This window comes from Oryza glaberrima, chromosome 4 (genome assembly GCF_000147395.1).
Source record: "Oryza glaberrima chromosome 4, OglaRS2, whole genome shotgun sequence".
In the NCBI taxonomy this organism is placed as follows: Eukaryota; Viridiplantae; Streptophyta; class Magnoliopsida; order Poales; family Poaceae; genus Oryza; species Oryza glaberrima.
In genome coordinates this window covers 27004203-27025305 of record NC_068329.1, presented here as the reverse complement: position 1 = coordinate 27025305, position 21103 = coordinate 27004203, and the positions used below count along the sequence as shown (strand labels likewise).

General features: G+C 40.0%; 5 protein-coding genes across 10 annotated transcripts; 4 read left to right on the top strand and 1 right to left on the bottom strand.

Moving 5' to 3' along the window:
* Positions 1-840: 840 nt before the first annotated feature.
* LOC127771943 (glycosyltransferase BC10-like) lies at positions 841-6822 on the top strand. 4 transcript variants are annotated; one of them, XM_052297896.1, is made up of 11 exons: positions 841-1207; positions 1989-2399; positions 2752-2850; positions 2946-3079; positions 3163-3234; positions 3441-3531; positions 3908-3988; positions 4515-4577; positions 5518-5640; positions 5729-5767; positions 6308-6822. In XM_052297896.1, the coding sequence occupies exons 2-11, from the start codon at positions 2049-2051 to the stop codon at positions 6434-6436; spliced, it is 1182 nt and encodes a 393-aa protein (XP_052153856.1). In that variant the 5' UTR covers positions 841-1207; positions 1989-2048; the 3' UTR covers positions 6437-6822. The 4 variants fall into 4 exon arrangements, with proteins under 4 accessions (XP_052153856.1, XP_052153854.1, XP_052153855.1 ...); XM_052297894.1 differs by having other exon boundaries at positions 1935-2399; XM_052297897.1 differs by having other exon boundaries at positions 842-1207; positions 1935-2399; positions 2979-3079.
* An 830-nt stretch (positions 6823-7652) lies between these two features.
* On the top strand, positions 7653-9273 carry LOC127771276 (probable plastid-lipid-associated protein 8, chloroplastic). The gene is made up of 4 exons (XM_052297150.1): positions 7653-7846; positions 8237-8360; positions 8546-8722; positions 8836-9273. Exons 1-4 carry the CDS (start codon positions 7676-7678, stop codon positions 9021-9023), a joined length of 660 nt encoding a protein of 219 aa, XP_052153110.1. The 5' UTR covers positions 7653-7675; the 3' UTR covers positions 9024-9273.
* Positions 9274-9502: 229 nt separating this feature from the next.
* On the top strand, positions 9503-11993 carry LOC127771940 (putative RNA methyltransferase At5g10620). 3 transcript variants are annotated; one of them, XM_052297887.1, is made up of 8 exons: positions 9505-9698; positions 9880-9911; positions 10325-10467; positions 10700-10766; positions 10869-10946; positions 11064-11209; positions 11455-11599; positions 11702-11993. In XM_052297887.1, exons 1-7 carry the CDS (start codon positions 9614-9616, stop codon positions 11492-11494), a joined length of 591 nt encoding a protein of 196 aa, XP_052153847.1. In that variant the 5' UTR covers positions 9505-9613; the 3' UTR covers positions 11495-11599; positions 11702-11993. The 3 variants fall into 3 exon arrangements, with proteins under 3 accessions (XP_052153849.1, XP_052153848.1, XP_052153847.1); XM_052297889.1 differs by lacking the exon at positions 11702-11993 and having other exon boundaries at positions 9503-9698; positions 11064-11312; positions 11438-11547; XM_052297888.1 differs by lacking the exon at positions 11702-11993 and having other exon boundaries at positions 9504-9698; positions 11438-11595.
* Positions 11994-12182: 189 nt separating this feature from the next.
* Positions 12183-15238, bottom strand: LOC127771939 (uncharacterized). Its single transcript, XM_052297886.1, has 5 exons — positions 15080-15238; positions 14472-14647; positions 13441-13656; positions 13199-13341; positions 12183-12730 (listed from the first exon to the last, which is right to left on the bottom strand). The coding sequence occupies exons 1-5, from the start codon at positions 15176-15178 to the stop codon at positions 12528-12530; spliced, it is 837 nt and encodes a 278-aa protein (XP_052153846.1). The 5' UTR covers positions 15179-15238; the 3' UTR covers positions 12183-12527.
* Positions 15239-15593: 355 nt separating this feature from the next.
* Positions 15594-18435, top strand: LOC127769519 (uncharacterized). Its single transcript, XM_052295107.1, has 3 exons — positions 15594-16100; positions 17271-17362; positions 18006-18435. Exons 1-2 carry the CDS (start codon positions 15656-15658, stop codon positions 17336-17338), a joined length of 513 nt encoding a protein of 170 aa, XP_052151067.1. The 5' UTR covers positions 15594-15655; the 3' UTR covers positions 17339-17362; positions 18006-18435.
* The last annotated feature ends 2668 nt before the right edge of the window (positions 18436-21103 follow it).

Below are 21103 nucleotides of genomic sequence, written 5' to 3'. Positions count from 1 at the left end.
TTATCTCGTTGTCGATGTATATCATCTATCACTATCACTGGAAAAATACGGATTTGGATTTTCTCTGTCTATGATAATAAGGTTTTGGTTTGTTTCTAAGTTTGGGCTCGATTGGAATCGATCAAATCGAAGAAGAGCCGGCCTCACGCGCGCAACTACACAAGACCAAGGACGACGACGGGGTCAAATGCGTTCTGTTTTGGTGAAAACGGAGGGGATGATGGAGACAATAAGAATGGATTTATTGGTAGGAATACGTGACGTGATATTAGAGGGACACTTTGAGATTGTCTGTTGGGAGGTCGTTTGTTTGTTTTTTTTTCCTTTCTTGGGTTTTTTTCCGTCAAAACAGTTTTCTATTTTTAGAAAAGAATATAGATAAAAAAGAATTAGGAAATATAGATAAAAAAGAATTAGGAATTAAGGATGCGTACGGGAGGATGGGTTATATTTTTTCTAGGGTAAATTGGAACCATGCCATTATAATTTTGTAAAGTTTGAGATATGTCATCGGTATCTCAATGACATGTAGGACCCACATGAGTCAATGACATGTGAGTCAAGATGGCATATCTCAAATTTTACAAAATTATAATGGCATGGTTCCAATTTTCCTTTTTTTAACACCTAAAATGAAACTGAATTAGCACATGATTAATTAAGTATGATAAAATACTTAAAATTAAATTAATATAATTTGTTTTCAGATTTTCTATAAACGACGAGAGTCGGAAGGTGCAGCAGAGAACGGAGCCAGAGTTTTGTAAAAAAAAAAAAATAAATAAAATCTAGCCGTCATATAGTAAAATACAAGAGGCGGTTTTTTTATTTCCTTTTCTTCCGTTTACTCGTCGCGGTCGCAGGGGCGGGGCAGCGTTGCCGCGTTCGATATAAACCCTCCCCGGCAGATTCGCGATCGGTTTCCGACTCCTCTCTCGCGCCGAGCCCGAGCTAAGCTGCGCGCCATTGTAGCTAGCTTTGATCGGCGTCGGCTTGTTGGGGGGAAGGGGCTTGTGTGGATCTCGCGGCGGATTCACCGAGCGATTCGCCTTTTTTTCCGTTTGATCCGATTCGGTTCGGTTCGATTTCGATTCCCATCCTTTTGGTCGCGGGTTCTGGGATCTCCTCCGCCCGCGCGGCGTGCGGCGTCCGATCCTGCGCCGCTGCCCCGGCGGCCCTCCCATCTCGGTTCGAATTCGAGCTGAAGGTATTCGTTCGTTGTTCTTCTCTCGTAGCCAATCCTTCCCCTCCCTCCCCTCCGCGCTCATCGTGCTGTAGATTTTGATATCCATCTGGGCTTGGATTGAGATTGGGTTTATTTTTTCGCCCCTCCCTCCAATTATTAACCTTCTGTTCCCGATTTTCCTGTACGTGGTGCAGCACTAATACTAGCAATTTGTAAAATTTCCCATGTGAGGTCCGCTCCTTAATAGTGTGTTGTTTTTTGGCTAAAGCTTATCTTCTTGTTATGATAGATAGCGCATGCCTTCTTCCGTGTTGGATCATAAAGATCGATTTTTTTATTTTTTATTTTTTTGCTGTTTAAGTGATGCATTCGTCATACCTTGTCGTTCTTGTTATGTTTCTTGTTATGATCTACTAGCACCCATGCTTTCCATGTTGGACCACAAAGATCCTTTTTTTTTTTTACTGCTGTTTAAGTGGTACATTCGTCAAACAAGCTTCTTAATGTTCCAACACCATTGAGTGGGGCAAAAAAAAAAAAGAGGTTATCGTCTGTTGAATACCAAAACTCATGTAATCTGATGCCCCTTTACTGTTGTGTCAACAATTCTGAACCAAACTGTATCTAGCTTTCATCGGTAAATATTAATAAGACACAAAAGATGGAGAAAAACCAGACAAAGTATCTCCCATCTTTTTGTAACTTGGGAACAACATTTTCACAATAGCACCTTTTATTCATTTTGCAGAAGAACTGATAGTAGCAAGAGGTGTCCCCCCTCAATTCTAGCTCTGAATTGCAGGAAAAGCTGGTAAAATCTTAGGGTAATGGGAGTCAAGCCTTCACAGTGAAGATTTAATAGATGAAGGCACACCAATTGTGGCAGTTACCTATCAAGGATATGAAGTCTGCTCCTCTCCCTCGCGGACGAACTTCTCCGAAAAAACATTTGTGCATACTTGTTGTAGCTTTCGTCTCCATTGTAACACTGTGGGCTTATCTCTATCCACCCCAGCATTATACGTCTCCTATGAGAGATTGGTTACCTGCAGAGCCTGTCAGGGAATTGACGGATCAAGAGAGAGCCTCACAAGTTGTTTTCAAACAGATCCTATCAACACCTCCTGTTAAGTCGAAGAGATCAAAAGTTGCTTTCATGTTCTTAACTCCTGGTACATTGCCATTTGAAAGATTATGGGAGAAATTTTTTGAGGTTCGTTATCACTTCTCTTCTACTACATCTGTGATTGGGTTCTCATCCGGCATACTGCATCAAAAAGACTGAAGCACACTGAAATTTCTAAGTTGATGCTGTAATTAGTATTACGGGCATGTCCATTTGCACCTAGCTAAGAAGCAAGATTTAGAAGTGGGGTTTTCATGATAATTAAGCTTATGTAGAATTGCATTCATTTTGTCAACATTTATACTATCACTTTCTCTGACTTTTCTTTTGTATATGTTTATTGCCCAGAACTACTAATATTGAAAGGATATCCTAATTCTTGTGCCACCTCTTTTTGCTGAGTGCTAATTCACCATGTCTTCTCTTGTTGTTTCCGCAGGGTCATGAGGGAAGATATACCATATATGTTCATGCCTCAAGGGAGAAACCAGAACATGCCAGTCCCTTATTTATTGATCGAGACATACGCAGTGAAAAGGTATTATACAATTTTACGGCGCTCATGAAGATTAACAGCTTGCATTATGAAAATGAAGATTACTTTCAGCTTATCGTAGTGATTTGAAGCTGTAGGCGATGGTGCCATTGTTTTACTTTTTGTTGCAGGTGGTATGGGGTAAGATTTCCATGGTTGATGCAGAGAGGAGGTTGTTGGCAAATGCACTGGAAGACGTTGACAATCAGCATTTTGTGTTACTCTCTGACAGGTATAAAACAAATCCTGTTTTGAACTAATCCCATTATCTAACGAAAAAATTTATCTGATATCAGTTTTTGTGTTTTTTTACAGCTGTGTACCTTTGCACAATTTTGATTATGTGTATAACTACCTGATAGGAACAAATATCAGTTTTATTGATTCGTAAGTCAGTTTCTTTTCCAATTATTTTGAGGATTTATCTCAACTTCCTTTTATGTATTCACATGTTAACTCTTACACTGACTTAAACATGGGATGACATTGTAAGCAAAGTTTCTTATATTCCATTTTCATATATACTGTCAGTGACGAGTAACTTTATAGTCATTATTAATACTGCTTACGCTCTCCTTTATTTCCTTGGTCAGCTTTTATGATCCTGGACCACATGGAAATTTTAGATATTCTAAACATATGTTACCTGAAGTTAGAGAGAGTGACTTCAGGAAGGGTTCACAGGTAAGCTTAAAATTCTCGCTTACATGTTAATGGGCTATTTACTGTTCATTTCTAATACAATCTAATTTTTCATGGTGTTGTCCTCACTTTCTAGATCATATCCTTTTCTTTAAATAGACTCTTCAAGATGCCAACTTTTGTTTTCTGAACTTTAAACTTTTAATGAATTATTCCTCAGATATCCTCTTTTTTATGGAAGTTCCTTAGATATCTTTGGTTCAATGCCATTTCAACTTGAGCAAAATAGTTACAGTTTTGATGTTTTATCTTTGCCAAAAAAAAAGTGGTTTGTGCCTATATTTTCTTTTATTTTGTTTTTCCAATAATTGTTGTCACATGAAAGAATGCATTTGAACAACTGTTCTAAATATTTCAGTGGTTCTCAGTCAAGCGTCAGCATGCATTGATGATAATTGCGGACAGTCTTTACTATACTAAGTTCAAGCTTCATTGTAAGGTAAGGTCCCAATTTTTAAAAGCGTATCTGCAGATATTGTCACATAAGCCTATTAAGGTTGGAATATATGCACTATGTGCTAGACTTGATTTATATACTATACAATTTTGTTAAACTTCAGAGTTATGTTCCTCTATATCTCTGTACTTATTCCCCTGTAATTTGACCTTTGATGTTTGTCATTTAGACGTTATTGTGTGTTATTTTTTTTCTTGAGCAGTTATATATGTTATTGAATTATCTTTTACCGTGAGGTTGCACTTAATATTCGTCTGTGCAAGTTTTGAATCTAAAAGGCAATTGTTACCTTTTATAGGCCCTATAGGTGTTTGTGTGCATCTGTGTTGATCTTTATGAATTGCTAAGAATTATTGTACTTTGATAACGCAGATGGATTTTTAGTGCGGCTCTTTTTCCATAGTTTACCATAATAATAACTTAGAGACTCTGTGTTGTCTGCTGCAAATATTGGCGCCGTTGTGCAACATGTCTGATGAATGATGATCTATTCTTTGCTCTTTTGCAGCCTGGGATGGAAGATGGTCGCAACTGCTATGCTGACGAGCATTATTTGCCAACACTATTCCATGTCAGTACACAAATTGACTTCATATGATGAAATTTAACCCTGTTACATGTTGAAAAATTATATATTTTTTTAGTAAATTTAAAAAACTACTTCCTCCGTTTCAGGTTTTAAGATGTTTTGACTTTGGTCAAAGTCAAACTACTTCAAGTTTAACTAAGTTTATAGACAAATATAGTAATATTTACATTACAAAATTTGTTTTATTAAATTAATAATTAAATATATTTTTATAATAAATTTATCTTGGGTCAAAAATATTACTATTTTTTTCTATAAACTTAGTCAAACTTAAAACAGTTTTGACTTTAGCCAAAGTCAAAACATCTTATAACCTGAAACGGAGGGAGTACTACTAGTTTGTCGCATCAATAGCATCTGATTTTATCAGAATGCTGCAATTTTCTATATTTGAGAAGTTTGGGCCCACATCATACACAAATAAAGTACTCATGCTGTTGCAATCGGGCTCATATGTCATACACATGTAGAGGACAGAATTGGAGTTTTCTGATAAAACTGTCTGTTATTGTTGCAGTTTTGTGAAATACCGAGTTAAAGTTGTACTCTCTCCGTTTCGAAATGTTTGACGCCGTTGACTTTTTAGCACATGTTTGACCGTTCCTCTTATTCAAAAAATTTAAGTAATTATTAATTCTTTTCCTATCATTTAATTCATTGCTAAATATATTTTTATGTAGGCATATAATTTTACATATTTCACAAAAGTTTTTGAATAAGACGAACGGTCAAACATGTGCTAAAAAGTCAACGGTGTCAAATATTTTGAAACGGAGGGAGTAGCAAGTAATAGCTTTAATTAACCAAATAATTACAGTTTTTTGAAATTTACTCTATTTTTTTAAAGGAATGAGTAATTACATCATCCCGTAAAATCCACTGCAGCCTTTTTATATTGTGTACTTGTATTTGTGTCAACCAGATGATAGATCCAAATGGAATTGCCAACTGGTCTGTGACTCATGTTGACTGGTCTGAAGGGAAGTGGCATCCGAAAGCTTATCGGGCAAATGATGTTACATACGAGCTTCTGAAGAATATAACAGTATGTTCTTCGTATTACTGTTTTTCATTAATATATAATAGCATAATTCATAATCTTACTTTTAACACTGTGATCTTTTTCTTTGCAGTCAATTGACATGAGCTACCATATCACCAGCGATAGCAAGGTACCTCTCTCTCTATATTTTGTATCTTTATTTTGCAGTCAATTGACATGTGTATTAGCTTTATTTTATATCTTTTGAAAGTCATATATTTTGGTAGTTAATTCCCATACTTGTTCATTGATACTTTGTCTATGACTTATGATCCACATGAATTTAGGCTATTTTACATATCGACAGTAGGAAGGTGTTATCTCTAGATATGGCTCTGTGAAATTGATTATGCTTCTGAGCAGCTGAGATCGTGTTAGTTACATTATTAACCTAGTGTAAATTTGTAATTGCTATGCAAAATTAGCAGTTTCTAGAAAAAAGGGTGCTATTCCCCTGTGGTTCTCTAGTCCTAAAGTCAGCAAACCACCAAATAAAGATACTCCTACTAGGCTTGTATTTTTTTTTTTAGATAAATGCCAATCCACTGTTCAAATGATCTCTTTCCTTCCATCTTCCATGTGTCACCGTTCTCTATATGAAATACATTTTTACCCAACATACTTTTTGTGATTCATAAAAGGCACTAATGCATTTTGCATGCCTGTGCAGAAAGTGGTTACGCAGAGGCCTTGCTTATGGAATGGAGTGAAGAGACCGTGTTACTTGTTTGCGAGAAAGTTCTACCCTGAATCCATAAACCGCCTCATGAACTCATTCTCAAATTACACCCGTTTTTGAGTTCTGCAGAGTTGCATGGGTACCCTACACTAAAAAAATTCCTCCATACTAGTGGATATATAGGAGATATTCTGTTACAGGAATCTTTGTAAATTGGAAGAGAACAGCAGATTTATTAACAATAGCTGGTATAGGAATAGGGAGAGGAGAAGGCATACGCCGCAGCATTAGGGTGGTTCAGATCTCCACGGTCAGGCCATTGCCACTCCTGAATACAAATTTCTTTAGGTTCACCTTGTTTTTTGCTAGCCTATTTCTCTTGATTTCTAGCTGCAGATTCTGTCATGTACATGAAGCTTATTGTATAACTAGGGGAGAAGTCATTATTGAGGCCCATTTTTATTGATTTATCCATAAAGCTTTGGCAAACCTTTGTCTTATCCCAATTGTTCATGTTTCGCGCTGACTCACACATTCCTACGCTTTCTAACGGGATGATTGGACAACGCTTTCTAACAGGATGATTGGACAGATTAGTCACGATTGCTTAAAAATAAATCAAATATTGTGTATAAATTAAAAAATAGCTTAAAATATACTCCCTCTATTTTTTAATAGATAACGCCGTTGACTTTTTCTCACATGTTAGACCATTCGTCTTATTTAAAAAATTTATGTAATTATAATTTATTTTGTTATGAGTTCTTTTATCACTCATAGTACTTTAAGTGTGATTTATATCTTATATATTTGTATAAAATTTTTGAATAAGACTAATGGTCAAACATGTGAGAAAAAGTTAACGGCGTCATCTATTAAAAAACGGAGATAGTATTATCTTGATTATGATGCTGTTGACTTTTTAATAAACATTTAACCATTCATCTTATTTAAAATTTATATATAAGTATAAAGAAATTTAAATCATACTCAAAGAACATTTGATAATAAATCAAATGATAATAAAATAAATAATAATTGTATTTTTTAATAAGACAATGGACAACCATATCTAAAAAGTCAATCATACAATTAAAAAACGGAAGTAGTGCTATGTATTGATGTAAAAAGTTTTTTTAAAAGAAAAATCATACTTTAGTGTAGAACGAATAATCCATATATCTATAAATTAATTGAATATCTCGTGGCATGCTCCGAGCTCCAGTTTTTTCTTTAAAAAAAAGGGAAATGATTTCAAATTATTCAGAAAAAAATCTGCATGAATATTCTTTTTTTTTAACAAAAGAAATAGGCAAGGCAGGCTTCAGCTATCAGCTTATCACACACAGACAGAAGGAAATGTCGGCTTCTGCGGCGCCCACGCATATCCGCTTCTCCTCCGCCGCACCTCCATCGGCCGCCGCTCTCCGGCGGCCTCGCCGCCGGTGCGCCACGCCCGTCCGATGCTCCCTCGCCGCAGCGCCGGGTCTCCGGGCGCCGCCTGAGCTCATCGACTCCATCCTCTCCAAGGTGATGCTGAAACATCTTCTCTCTGCTCTTCTTGGGTGCACTCTTTCCGGATTCCTAGCTTCTGCTCAGTGCTCGGTTTATGCAATCTTGTACTCCACATTAGAACACATTTCTTGACTCAGAAATTAACGAGTTCTGGTGTTCCATAGTACTAATTTTAACCTCAATTAGTTTTTTCTTATCTTACACCAAAAAAATTCGGATTTTTGTATAAATCCTGGAGAATATTCCTTATTATTGGTTTCCAATTACTTACCTTTTTCCTTCTGCCATTTTCAGTTTCTTGTATATATATATATATTTTATTTATCAGGCTCGTGCAAGTAAACCTCCGTCAGCAATTCATCATGTTAATTTGATGTCTTAATTGCCTTAACATGATATCAACAGGTGAAGGGAACTGACCGTGGAGTTTTGCTGCCCAAAGATGGGCATCAGGAAGTTGCTGATGTCGCACTACAGCTTGCCAAGTACTGCATAGACGATCCTGTCAAGTCTCCACTAATATTTGGAGGTATTGAAAGAGTGAAATTGCCCCAATTCTCCAAATAATATCTCCAAAATTGATTGTGTCACTGACTGACAACCAGTAAAGTAACAACGAGCATTACATTGAGGTTTGGGTTGTATTACAACACTGTAAACCTCATGCCATCCTGACTAATTTGCTTGCTTATTGCACTTGACCTGACCTACCAGAGTGGGAGGTTGTGTACTGCTCAGTACCGACATCACCGGGAGGGCTCTACCGGACTCCTCTCGGCCGCCTGATATTCAAAACCGATGAGATGGCTCAGGTGGTGGAAGCGCCTGATGTTGTAAAAAACAAGGTGTCCTTCTCTGTCTTTGGTTTCGATGGTGCGGTATCTCTGAAAGGTAAAAACAGACACCATCTGTCAACTCATTCTCTATTCAGACCGGGCGTGACAAATCTGCACAGCAATACTGAATGTGATCTCATGAAGTTCTTGTTATGTTGGGCATGACAGGCAAGCTGAATGTGCTGGATGGTAAGTGGATTCAGGTCATATTCGAGCCACCAGAAGTGAAGGTAGGCTCCCTGGGGTTTCAGTATGGTGGCGAGAGCGAAGTTAAGCTGGAGATCACCTATGTCGACGAGAAGATCAGGCTGGGAAAAGGATCAAGAGGCTCGCTCTTCGTCTTCATGAGACGATGATATGAGGGCAGCAGGCAATGTTTGTACCATCATGTCCTTTGAGACCACAAGAGGGTAGCACCATAGCACTGATGCTACGACAATATGTTTGTGTGTACAATACTGTATTCTGTTGTAAAATTCAGAGGTCATGTTGGCTAGTAGTGTTCTTCAGACCTCCGAATTAGAGATTGTATTGTCATTTCCAATCAAAATGACAAAATGTTTGTAGTTTTTGTGATTAATGTGATGGTTAAATTGTCCAGACTAATGAGCATGGTTATGGAAATTGCTGCTCCTAGTATATACTGTATTTGCCAGAAGGTTTCAACATTTTTGTAGGCAACTATTGGTAACGGAACACTTTTGGATCTACGAGCACCGTCAGATCTCAATTAAGAGGTCAAGATTGTTCCAAACTTCCAAGTGCATCATTATAGCGGATATGCCGCCTCCGGCCTGCAGTAACGTACTCTATGGAGTCAGAACCTGTACAGTCGAAAAATCGCCTCTCGAGAAGGAAAACGCCTTCTTGGAAAAACCGTCTTGTTCTTCTCCTCATCCACGGCGAGGGTGCGTCCCCTCGAGCTCGCGGGTCTCTCGTCTCCTCGATGGCGGTGTCGCCGTGGAGCTGCCGCTGTGGGGTCAGCCGCTTCCCCGGAAAGAGCAGAGGCGCACCGGCACCTTCTTCTCCTGGTGCAGTACCTCCCCGCTCCAACCTTTTCTTCACCATTTTGCTATCGCGAGTCTAAGTGTCTAATTGTCCTAGAATTCCTATTTCTTAGATTGTTTTGTGTATGCTTAATTTATCATGGATTTTGTGGTGGTTTTGATAATTCTGAGCTAAGGTTCCTACTCTTACTTTGGGTGTGTGCAGACAAGAGATCCAAGTACTCGGCACAATCAGTGGTAAGGAGTGCAAAAAATTCCCCCCTTTGATGTTCGTTTCTTCTCAATTATAAGTATTTAGTTTTCGCTTTTATTGGTCAGTGCGTACTTGCTAATTCCTCGAAAGCTGGAGGCTGCTGGCTGATCTTAGTGGACATATATAGGCCAGAACAACAGGAAACTGCTTCTGAAACAAGGATTTTGTATCAGTAGATTCAGCACTATATCTGAACATTTTTTCTGAAAGTGCTTTCCATGTCACAGAACTAATTTTCCCATCAATTAAATGAATTAGAGAAATCTGAAGGGGTTGAAACCTTCTGCCAAATACATAGTTTTCGTAATATATTCTCCATATGAATTGCACAGCAAAAGCAACGGATGAACGTCTAATAATGTTTGGTGTTTGATGTCTCTTGTGGTCATGTTTGAAGAGAGCAATGCCTATGCGTGTGCTAACAGTTGGAAAGAAGAGGTCTCGAGGGGCACAGCTCATTGTTGAAGAATACAAGGAGAAGCTTGGTTACTACTGTGATATTGAGGACACACTTATCAAATCCAACCCAAAACTCACAAGGTAGGATACTCTATAGTCGATTCATATTCATTCCCAAACGCTGTTTATATTGTATAGTCCTAGATATTAGTAGAAAGGGTTTTGATTGGTAGCTTTACACATCATTCCATTGACGTTGGTAGAATTGAGTTTAGTTCTCTCAAAGTCAAATATATTTTACTGGAGGGAGTAGTTATTTTTTGTTAAGAAATTGATCACTGATGCTGACCTCTGTTCTTCTTTTTCCTTTCAGTGATGTTAAGGTGCAAGTGGAGGCAGAAGACATGGCAATGATGCTGCAGCTCAAGCCTGAAGACTTCGTATGTTTCAGTACCTCCTTATATTCTAGAGATCATATGTAGTTCATCTTGTAGTTTTCGTTATCTGTGTATTAGTGGTTTGACATTGATGTGCATATTTAGGTGGTTGTGCTGGATGAAAACGGGAAGGATGTCACGTCTGAGCAGGTAGCTGATCTGGTCGGGGATGCTGGGAACACGGTACGCTCTGTACCTTGATTCATAAATTTTTATACATATTTGTGTTAAAAGTTCAAACCTGCTGGAAATTTTGAGGGATACCATGTTTCAGTAATGTGTGTTCTTCAAACGTTTTAGGGGTCATCAAGGCTCACATTTTGTATTGGTGGACCGTATGGTCTTGGGCTACAAGTGCGAGAGCGTGCAGATGCAACAATTAGACTATCCTCAATGGTTTTGAATCATCAAGTTGCCTTGATAGTTCTAATGGAGCAGCTCTACAGGTGAGCAATGAGCCTCTCCATCCATCACCGAATATGCTTTGATAATTCCAATGGGGCCACTCTTTAGTGCTGGGTAATCTACGCACCAAATGGCGTTAGGCAGGTACAACCATGGAACATTCCAAATAAGATAGATCGATGTAACACATGATCTATCTGTGAGTAATCATGTTCATGCATATCTATCAGCGGATAGTCCTGTTAATTCTGATATCAACCATTCGCTAGGGGTCATTTTTTTGCAGGGCATGGACTATAATCAAAGGACAGAAGTATCACCACTAGCCACTAGAATTGAGTTGCATTGGCGTCATGTTGCGCACTTGAACAGATGGAAAATTGGAAGTGCAGGACATGGAGATCGTAATTCATAAACGCATCAGCTTTCAGGTGTAGACTATAGTGGTCATGAATTCATATTTGTATTAGCATTCATCTTAAAACCACTACATGCACAAAACAAATTACTTACATATTTGTCTGCTTGGTCAGATTTGGAGGCTTGGAGCACACGGCGCATTTTTGCTTGGTGATTCACTGATTCTACAACAAAGGCACACCAGAGGGTCGAACATTGGTTGTAATCAATGCAGCGTATAGGCATTGTAGTCCGTAGATTGTATAGCGCAGAGATCTCCCATATATCAATTTTTCAGCAGTTTAGACAAATCTTTGTTCTGCTTATACTCGCGAAACTGCTATTCATGTACAATGCTTTCAATTGCACTCCAAGTGAGCACAAAGCAACGAAAACGCTTTACAAGAAGATCAACAGACGGACAGTTTACAGCATTTCACTATGTTCCACCGCTCAGTGCAAAATGGTGGCTTTGTGTTAGTCCTGAAAGCGAAAAGTATGTTATAAAATCGAGCTATATCATGTTTAGCAGAATTTACAACAGAAGATTATAGATTCTTGTGGTGAGTAGCAAATCAAACCTCATACGGTCATATCTGCTAGGACATGACAATCAACAACCAACACATACAAACAGTTCAATCACATTTTACATACGGTCTGTTGACGGCTGCAGAATATACATACTTCTGCCCATGGAAAGACCCAAGTTCAAGTCATATATAGTCATATTATTCTAGATAGTGAAAGTGGTAACTCCCAGCAAGTCATATACTCATGCCGCATTAGAAACAAAATATAACAATAGCACTTGGAAGAAAACAATATTAACAACGCCACCATTTTTTGTTCTATAACAAACTCTTCTTTGTGCTGCTTTGTACCATTTTTCTGTTCACGCCTATCTCACAATAAACAGTTACATTGCCAATGGAAGATTAGGCAGTGATGGGATTAGCTCTAGTCATTGTGCTGAAAGCCAGGGAGAAGTGATGCAACAAACCCTACAACAATCAATTGGACCTCTTTAAAGACGCCTCCAAGCCAATTGCGCCTGTTCCCTTCTCCATCGACTTCTTGCTGGTTCTCATTAGCAGCTGCTGCCCCTGGTTCCTGGTTCTCTGCAGCTTGGTCATTGTTTGCTGGGTCTGCAAGATTTCCCCCTGAGAAGCAAAATGATATTTTATAAGAACAAACATATATTGTCACTTCAAAAAGAATGAATATTATTTTATAATGCCTGCTAAATGTGAAATATCACTAGATGCTGCCCGTTAAATCTTGAATGAGAAATATAACTTCTCAATATTGCCTGACAATCAGAAAATAGCCTGGTATATTAGACTAGGAATCTAGGAGGCACCATTACACAAACCAAGGGATCAACAAGACAGGTGGACTAAACATCCATCCTATTTTAAGTATTTGTAACATTACTTTGCAATATCTATATGTTCTTATACCATCCAAGTTTTTAGAAGTGCTTTAAACTAACAGTATAAACCTCTATTAAGGATTGGCAGCAGTAGAAAATTTTTTTACAATGTCTACATGGTCAAACGGTGAATCTGGTGGTTGCAATGATGCAGTAGGATATAGTACAATATTGGAGTGTAGTTTAAGATATCTACCAGGCGGTTGAACATTGCCATCATTCTGGGCAGCTAGCGGAGCACGATTCTCTGGGCGAGCTGGAGCCTGTGGAGGACGAGCAGCAGCACCTCCTGCTCGCTGCAGCCATCTTAGTAAAGGTGTAATTGCGCCAGTTTGATATCTGCAAGAGATGGAACAACCCAAATGTAACGACATACAATGAACTAAACAAAACAAGTCAAAAAAAGCGATTGGGCAAGGAAGTAAGCAGGGCACTCACAAGTAAATCACTGAGGCAAACAGTATGAGAAGAAACAGCCTTTGTTTTGATCCTTCCTGGCTAAACAGAAAGACAACTGCTGCTAACTTGATGATCAGGGCCAAGTCAAGCTGAAAAGCAAAGTGAAACCTCCTCACAACAACTTGTCTCTGAGGGCCATGTTGTTGCCTAGCATCCTGTGCTTGCTCTTCACCAGCCACAGCACCGACACTTTCCCTAACAATACAAAGGATGGTATAAGCAAGGAAAGAATAAACTCACTACTAACTTTGTGGAACGCACATAATGTTCTGCACCATTTCTAGGAACCCCCAAATCAGCATGATAAGGCAATAAACATATTATGAAACAGCAAAGGTTTAGTTGTTCTCTCAAAAAAGGTACGGAGTAGATTTTAGGATTCACTAACATGGGCAATAAATTTAAACTTTTGAGCTGTCACTCATTATTAACCAAGTCAGATAGTAATGGAAAGTTCATGGCATCGTATAGAAGGCAAGAATGTATCTACATTTGAGGAATAAGGTTAAACATCAATATCTCATTTTGGCATCAACATATCTCATAACATAAGGCAGATGAATGGAGTTCTTCAGCATGTGCTGTGGTTCATAACCACAGACGCATGAGCTTCTGTATACAAATTTGCTGAGTTGGGCATTAATCAAAGTAAATTCATAGATAAAGCAGCATGACATATAAGGAACTCATGAATATTTTCGTCAATTCATGGGTTGCCAATAGGACAATAAGGTAGATGAAGTATAATTTAATGAAAACCTTAAGATATTGTCACCCGTGAAAAGAGCTTTGTGTTTGTAGTAGTCGCTGCTCTTACTTTACTTACAAAAAGCCCTACCGAAAAAAAAACTAGGCATCCCGATCTCAAAACCCTTTCTAATTTTGTTCCAGATTTCCTCCCTACTATTATGTTGATTATGGTGAAGGCATGTGAAACAAATGCTCGAGATTCTAGGCAGTGAATTTGTATGCCGTAACAGATTGCTCAGGATCAGGAGGAAAAAGCTTACGTTGGAATCCTGTAAGTGAGTGGCATGAGAGTACTCCCCATGAATTGATTCTGCTGTATGGCATAGATCCCTGGACCCTGAGCCTGATCATCCAGGCTCTGCTGAGGATGCATACCCGTCATAAGCATAGGGTACATCACCGGAAACATCAAAGGAGCCCCATTTGTAGCGCCATTCTGCATTATCATCATCAGCAGCAACATGACTATAATCATCATACTAGTCAATAACCACAAATATTTTTCCCCCGATACAATAGCCTCTACCAATTACATCAAAACGATCCGATCCGAGTTGCAAGAATCTAACACAATCGGAGACTAAAAGGGGTTTACAATTATGCACCCAACTGCATCAAAACCTCGACCAAACTTCCAACTTGGACGAGCCAAAACACCCATAAGAACCCCCAAATATCCCACCTTTCCGACAAATCCCATCAAATCACCTGTCATATAATCCCAACTCCCACCACCACCACCACCACCACCATCCCCGAATCCCCACTAAATCTAGGCACCATCGAACAAGAACCGGTCTTCCCAACTACAGTTCCACGCGGTGAACCCCAGACAGAAAAGAAAAGGGAAAGGAAGAAGATCACTAACCTGGGGAAACCCGACTGGTTCGCCGGCCGTCTCACCCGCCACCGGCGCCGCCGTCGAGGAGTGGGCGCGGCTCTGGGTTTGCGCGTCGGCTTCCGCCATGGGAGACGCCGCGAGAGCGAGCTCGGTGTTCTGCGGGTTCGATCTGACCCACCCAAAGGATCCACTTCTTCTGTGGATGGACGGCCCAGATTCCATAATCCACGTCACTGGAAGAACCCGGACCGTCCGATCAGGGGAGCCGGGTAGACTTTCACGTCGCTTGACCAATTTCTCCCTAATAGCCACTGACCGGTGGGACCACCCTTTCAGCCATAGCAAGCGCCATCCATTTGGTCACTGACATGTGGGCCCATCTCCCCCCCGATATATCTTCTTCGTCTTCTTCCGGGAAACAGATCCCTTCACTCTGTGCGGTCTGCAGTTGTTCCACTGACTTGTGGGCCCCACTTTTGTATGACCCACATGTCAGTGACACTGCACATAGTTAGGGGAGTCTCTTCTACTTCTTCCTCCTCTTCTCCGTCTCGACTCTTCCATCCGCGGCTGCTTCTCCCGCTCTCTCTCTCTCTCTCAGCCATGGCTCGCCTCCTCTCGCGAACCCTAGCCTTGGCCCGCGCGGACTCCGCCGCGGTGCCCTCCTACGGCCGCCTCCATGTCCGTGGTGTCTCATCGAAGGTGGAGTTCATCGAGATCGACCTGTCGTCGGAGGACGCCCCCTCCTCGTCGTCCTCGTCCGGCGTCGAGGGGGGCGGCTTCGGGCCGCGGGAGATGGGGATGCGGCGACTGGAGGACGCCATCCACGGGGTACTCGTGCGGCGGGCGGCGCCGGAGTGGCTCCCCTTCGTGCCGGGAGGATCCTACTGGGTCCCGGAGATGCGGCGCGGGGTCGCCGCCGACCTCGTGGGCACCGCCGTCCGCAGCGCGATTGGCGCCGCCTGGAACGCGGAGGCGATGACGGAGGAGGAGATGATGTGCCTCACCACCATGCGCGGGTGGCCGTCGGAGGCTTACTTCGTCGAAGGTGAGTTGAGTTCGATCGAATTAGGCAATTAGCATTTCTGGATTGCGGAATGGAAGTTGTAAAGGTATTTAGCATTTTGTTTGGATTGCGAAATGGAAGTTGTTGCGTTGTTTTTCTGTAAGTAGCCTTGGTTAGGAGCAAACCGCGGGTGTTTGTTTGATTGGTGAAGCATTGGGGATTCATGATTGTTTAGGTTGAAAGTATAGTGAATAGTTGAAGTATGAAACAACTGTACATGGATTACCTTCCCCTCATTTGCAGGTTGAAATTAGAGTATTACTGTATTTTAGTAGTTTATTTTGGCTTTGGAGTTTCATGTATGAACCATGGTTCTAATAGTTTTTGGTTCATCTTACTAGTACTCCTTTTCCTTCATGAGCTTGACAGGAAGAAAACTCTACACCTAGTTTGGCTTCGCAAATTTGATCCACAACTATTTTAGTACTAGTTAATTCAAAACAATTTAGACAGAGGTTCCAGTAAATCTTCCATCCACTTGATTCATGCAGATGCTAAACCTGGATTTCTCTGCATTAGTATTTGTTTGTGAGAGTTACTAACTAATCTCAATGTCAGTTATACATAACCATATCATGAGGCATCAGAATTTCTTCCTTCCAAATGTAGATTCTGTAATTACCTCAGTAACAGGAGCACTCAGCTTGTTGTTTTGGCAGAATTGAACTTATAACAGGCACTTTCTAATAGTTTGTACGGCTGTACGCGATGACTAACGAGTTAAAATGAGCCTAAAGAACATTGTGTTGGTAAGTTTAGGTTGAACTGATTTTAGAATTTATGACTGTGTTGCTACATATATAGTTTGGGTTCAATTGTTCATGCCCTATATGATTCGTTTTCTTGCAAATATTGAGTGTTCATGCCCTAATTGTGCATGGTCTAGAATAGATAGAAATACTGAGTTGCTAACATTATGTGTTTCAGATTGTCTTGAACCAGCAGTTGTTGGGTGGGCCTCATGCTTGGGGAGTTTTGTGTATATGGGCTGAGTTTACCTATGGCTGGGTTGGGTAGATTTCAGGTTTTCAGTTTATATCTTCTCCATGTGTGTACATTGTGAACCTTTAGTATTGGAACCTAAATGATTTTTCTCTACACGTAGCATTACGTTGAATACTTCCTAATCAGATTAATTACTTCTGTTTAAAGGGAAATTTTCTCATCCAGTGGAGAGTTCAAGAAAAGTTGCTACTCAAACTGATGAAGAGGAAAGCTAATTTGTTTGCATCACTTTAGCAGGGGTAAGTTGTTTCACATTCTCCAAGAAAATGCTTACTATCACTACTTTCTCTTTATATTTTACCTAACACCGTTAACAATCATAATGTTTTTTATAAAGAGTCCGCCTTTTCGATCTCCATTTTGCATTTACTGTAAGTGATAGCTCTTGTCCTATACTCCAATTGTTGTGCATTTGTGATATGACTTAAGTAAAATTGCCATATGCACCAGCACCTGGCATTGCAACAGTGTTGTTTGTTGTAAAAATGCTAAACTATGTTAAGTGTTTTAAAGTAGACATAACAGTACAGAACTGTTCAGCTTGGTGGATACGTAGCCCAATAGCGTGCATTTACAACCAAATAAAAAAGAGGAGGTAACTTGATGTGATATTACTGTTTTTTGTGTGGCAACTGGCAAGGCCCCTTGCTGATCCAGACTCCAAATTCATGTCCCAAAACACCTTATCCCACTATACAGTGTGCACCTGGAGTTATAAGAGATCAGGACATGAAATCTAACATTCTAAACTGCATCTGGAATAAGCTTTGCTTATCTTCAACTTCATTGAAAGACAATTCTTTCAATGAAGTTTTTTTTTTTCCGTCAAAAAAAAACTTCATTGGAAGACAATTCTGAGCCTGGAGTGTTTATATTGTGCAGACCCCCTGAGAAATAGGAAGCTTGGAGCTGTCGAGTTCTGCTGATGTTGTACATACAGACAGCTATGAACGTGAGCACCAGCGTGTCATCTCATCAGTCGCTTCAGAAGATGATGTGCCCAGTGCTGTTACTACTATCAAAATGCCATGAACATGGATCCGTGTATTCCTGCAACACAGTGCCTTGCGCTATGTTCTTTTTTTCTGAGAGCTTGTACTTGTACCTGTAGAATGTAGTGTATGCATCAAGCTGCTGCTACTGAATAAAAGAAAAAAGAAAAATATATGTTGTGGGTTGGGCTGAATGCCTGTACCCCATGAGCACAGGATGCTCTCGATCATTGAGCGTGCTGTGCACGTCGTGGGCCTCCAACTAAAACTGTAATCATCCTTGGGCAGAAGACGGCAGAAATCTTGAACTTTTTGTTTTTTGTCTTGTTCTTCGGCTGATAATGCTGCTTCTTCTGATAACAATTGCCCCTGGAAATGCTAATAATGTAAGAAGAGCACTGCTATACGTACTAACTTTCTTTTTAACATAACTCTTTACAAACAATGATATGAGCTGTTTGATTTAACTAGATGGAAGTTATAGACAAGATGTATTCACATCATGACATGTAGTGTTAGTGAGGAAAAAAAAAGTATGTATGGACTTTTTCATGTAAGAAATGGCACATATATTTTCCTTGAAGAAATGGCATAACTCGTGACACGTACATGCTACTTGGCCCGGAAATGGTAGAGCTTAGTAGTGATGTAGATTGCTGAATGGTGGGTTAAGAGTTAAGACGCAATCGTCAAGAGGAAGTTCGATCACCTCTTAATGAAACAGCATCTCGCATTCAGAGTTCTGACGCCACGTTCCACTGAAGAAAATGACGCTAGCTCCCAACTCCAACACCCAGCTGCTCCACTCGAAGACCTGTACTGATTCTTGCAGAGCTCACCGGGATCGTGAACCGTCAACTAATCGAATGTGGGTTCGTTCGTCAGGTGTAAACGTCGCGGTTGGTGCCAAGGCCGGTCGGCGCTGAAATACCATCAAATACGGAGTATGACGGTGCCGTATGAACAAAAATACATCATATGCCCTTGCTAACTCTCACATTACCAGCATTGTGGTGTTACATCCATGTCAATTGTTGCTTGGATATCAATCGGATCTCGTGTAGTTGTGTAATTATGAGAAACAACAGTGTCATCCATCTGCTAGTCTCTCCAGCATTTCTCCTTTGGAATAGCTCATGCATGATGCATGCATCATTGGGCTTCCCATAAGAGAGCTATGGAAGCTGGCGCCATGTTCGCTCACAGTACCGATGCCCCTCCCTTTTTCTCTTTAGTGGTTGTTGGCTGATCCAATCATGGAACCTTCACGTTTTAATTTGAACCGTTTTGGAATGTGAAATACAAAAGCAAAAAGATTTGAAAAGAAGTTCAGGCAATGGAAAGAGACATGCACATATAGTTCTATTATCCATGGGCCATACGATTGAGTGCATTGCACTACCATTTGCCCAACGTTCTCATTGCGTTCTTTGGGTTTTTGTTCAGTGTTCACAACTTCACATCCCCCAATAGATCGATAGATGCTACTAGTACATTTTTTTCTATTGGAGACTACGAACTTCACAGAGCTGGCAACTTGGCATATCCAAATCCAATGGGCTATCTTTCACTACAAAATTTAAATATTTGTATATGTGTTTATGCCTGTACATTCGGTGAAAAGTCCCTGTTTCCAATGCATATATATAACACTCATACTAATACATAATGAGTTCATCCCCAGTCAACTAACTCGTGTGTCTTATCTGTCTTTTCTCCAATCTTTTTTTCTCCCCCTTAGGGCCGCATGTGCCGGAGGGAGACTCTGTTCGTTTGTTAGGGGATAGCGAAACAGATTGAATATTGCATCTGGCAGCTGTATCCGTAGAGCCATCGTTCTCACTACCAACTCTCCGACAGTTTAGTCTAATCTAGTTTAGTTTTTATCATTTTTTTTTCTTCCAAACAGTTTAAGAAAACACCCAATTGTCACACTGAGTTTTGTAGGTGTTAGTTCAAAATTTAAGTGGCAGAAATTATATGACTGAAATGAAAATTATGGAGGGAGTAGAATTGTGTCTGAAGTCTGAACATGTTTGTGATCTCTTCAGAGGCCTTTATATATGCCCAACTTTGAGAATCATCTGTGATCTGTCCTTTTCTGGAGGTAACCATCATAATATTTCACACCAACACCAGATCATCGCATCATGCTCTCATGTTAGGGCTTTGTCTCCTCCCCTGTTCTATTGCAGGGCTTGATAAAAATAACTGCACTGAACTTATCTCAACAGCTGCATACTTCTTTCTGAGTTTTTGATCTTTGAGAATTGGCACAGTAAGCTGGCTGCCTTTGGCCTTTTCTTCCCTGACCTTTCTTCTTGTCTGTTGGTGGCCTGATCCTCCGGCCTTCAATTTATCATGCCATGCCTAGTGTCTTTGCGTAGCCTTAACATTATCCTTCAAATTTTTCATAAAGGTGAAACTGTACTCGGAACACCTTTTTTCCTTTCGATTCACCATCCTCAAATTATTAGGGGAAAAAAAAGGAGATCCATTGATGCAATATGTACTAAATGAACAAAAAAAAAAGCATAACTAGCTCAGTAACGAGGCTATCCTACATAAACCGAGGTTGCAGGATTTGGTTGTCACGACGTGCCAACATTGAGAGTAGGAGGTGAGGGAGTGTTTTATCTAGATTTATGGGTAGTGATCTAGTCGACGGATTGATGGTTCCTTACATTTCTTATATCATTTTTATTTTAGAACTCGTGGGTGTGAGCATATTTGTTCGCATTCTAGTTATGCAAATGTCACGAGTATTTTCAATATATTTGTTGTATCAACTTAATATAATTGCTTGAGTTTAATAAAAGCTTCCATATATCTTGAAAAAGAATATGGTAGTTTTGTTTATGTAAAACTTTGGCTCTACCATGTGCCAATCACGGTGCATAGTTTCTGGGGAAGAAAACCTATCATTAAACTGATGTTTTGGCCGGTCATAGACTAAATGAATATTGTAATCTCTTCATTGTCGGTGCA

Bases quoted from the DNA above. Each gene is read 5' to 3' on its own strand.
- LOC127771939 (XM_052297886.1), bottom strand. From the start codon at position 15,178: ATGGCGGAAGCCGACGCGCAAACCCAGAGCCGCGCCCACTCCTCGACG. The intron at 13,657-14,471 runs GTAAGCTTTTTC...TTGTATTGTTAG, and splicing joins CTCACTTACAGGATTCCAAC to GGAAAGTGTCGGTGCTGTGG. The intron at 12,731-13,198 runs GTAGATATCTTA...TTTGCTTCTCAG, and splicing joins TGGCAATGTTCAACCGCCTG to GGGGAAATCTTGCAGACCCA.
- LOC127771940 (XM_052297887.1), top strand. From the start codon at position 9,614: ATGGCGGTGTCGCCGTGGAGCTGCCGCTGTGGGGTCAGCCGCTTCCCC. The intron at 9,699-9,879 runs GTGCAGTACCTC...GGGTGTGTGCAG, and splicing joins ACCGGCACCTTCTTCTCCTG to ACAAGAGATCCAAGTACTCG. The intron at 10,767-10,868 runs GTATGTTTCAGT...GTGCATATTTAG, and splicing joins AGCTCAAGCCTGAAGACTTC to GTGGTTGTGCTGGATGAAAA.
- LOC127771943 (XM_052297896.1), top strand. From the start codon at position 2,049: ATGAAGGCACACCAATTGTGGCAGTTACCTATCAAGGATATGAAGTCT. The intron at 5,641-5,728 runs GTATGTTCTTCG...TTTTCTTTGCAG, and splicing joins AGCTTCTGAAGAATATAACA to TCAATTGACATGAGCTACCA. The intron at 5,768-6,307 runs GTACCTCTCTCT...ATGCCTGTGCAG, and splicing joins ATATCACCAGCGATAGCAAG to AAAGTGGTTACGCAGAGGCC.
- LOC127771276 (XM_052297150.1), top strand. From the start codon at position 7,676: ATGTCGGCTTCTGCGGCGCCCACGCATATCCGCTTCTCCTCCGCCGCA. The intron at 8,361-8,545 runs GTATTGAAAGAG...CTGACCTACCAG, and splicing joins GTCTCCACTAATATTTGGAG to AGTGGGAGGTTGTGTACTGC. The intron at 8,723-8,835 runs GTAAAAACAGAC...TGGGCATGACAG, and splicing joins TGGTGCGGTATCTCTGAAAG to GCAAGCTGAATGTGCTGGAT.
- LOC127769519 (XM_052295107.1), top strand. From the start codon at position 15,656: ATGGCTCGCCTCCTCTCGCGAACCCTAGCCTTGGCCCGCGCGGACTCC. The intron at 16,101-17,270 runs GTGAGTTGAGTT...TTCTGTTTAAAG, and splicing joins GGAGGCTTACTTCGTCGAAG to GGAAATTTTCTCATCCAGTG.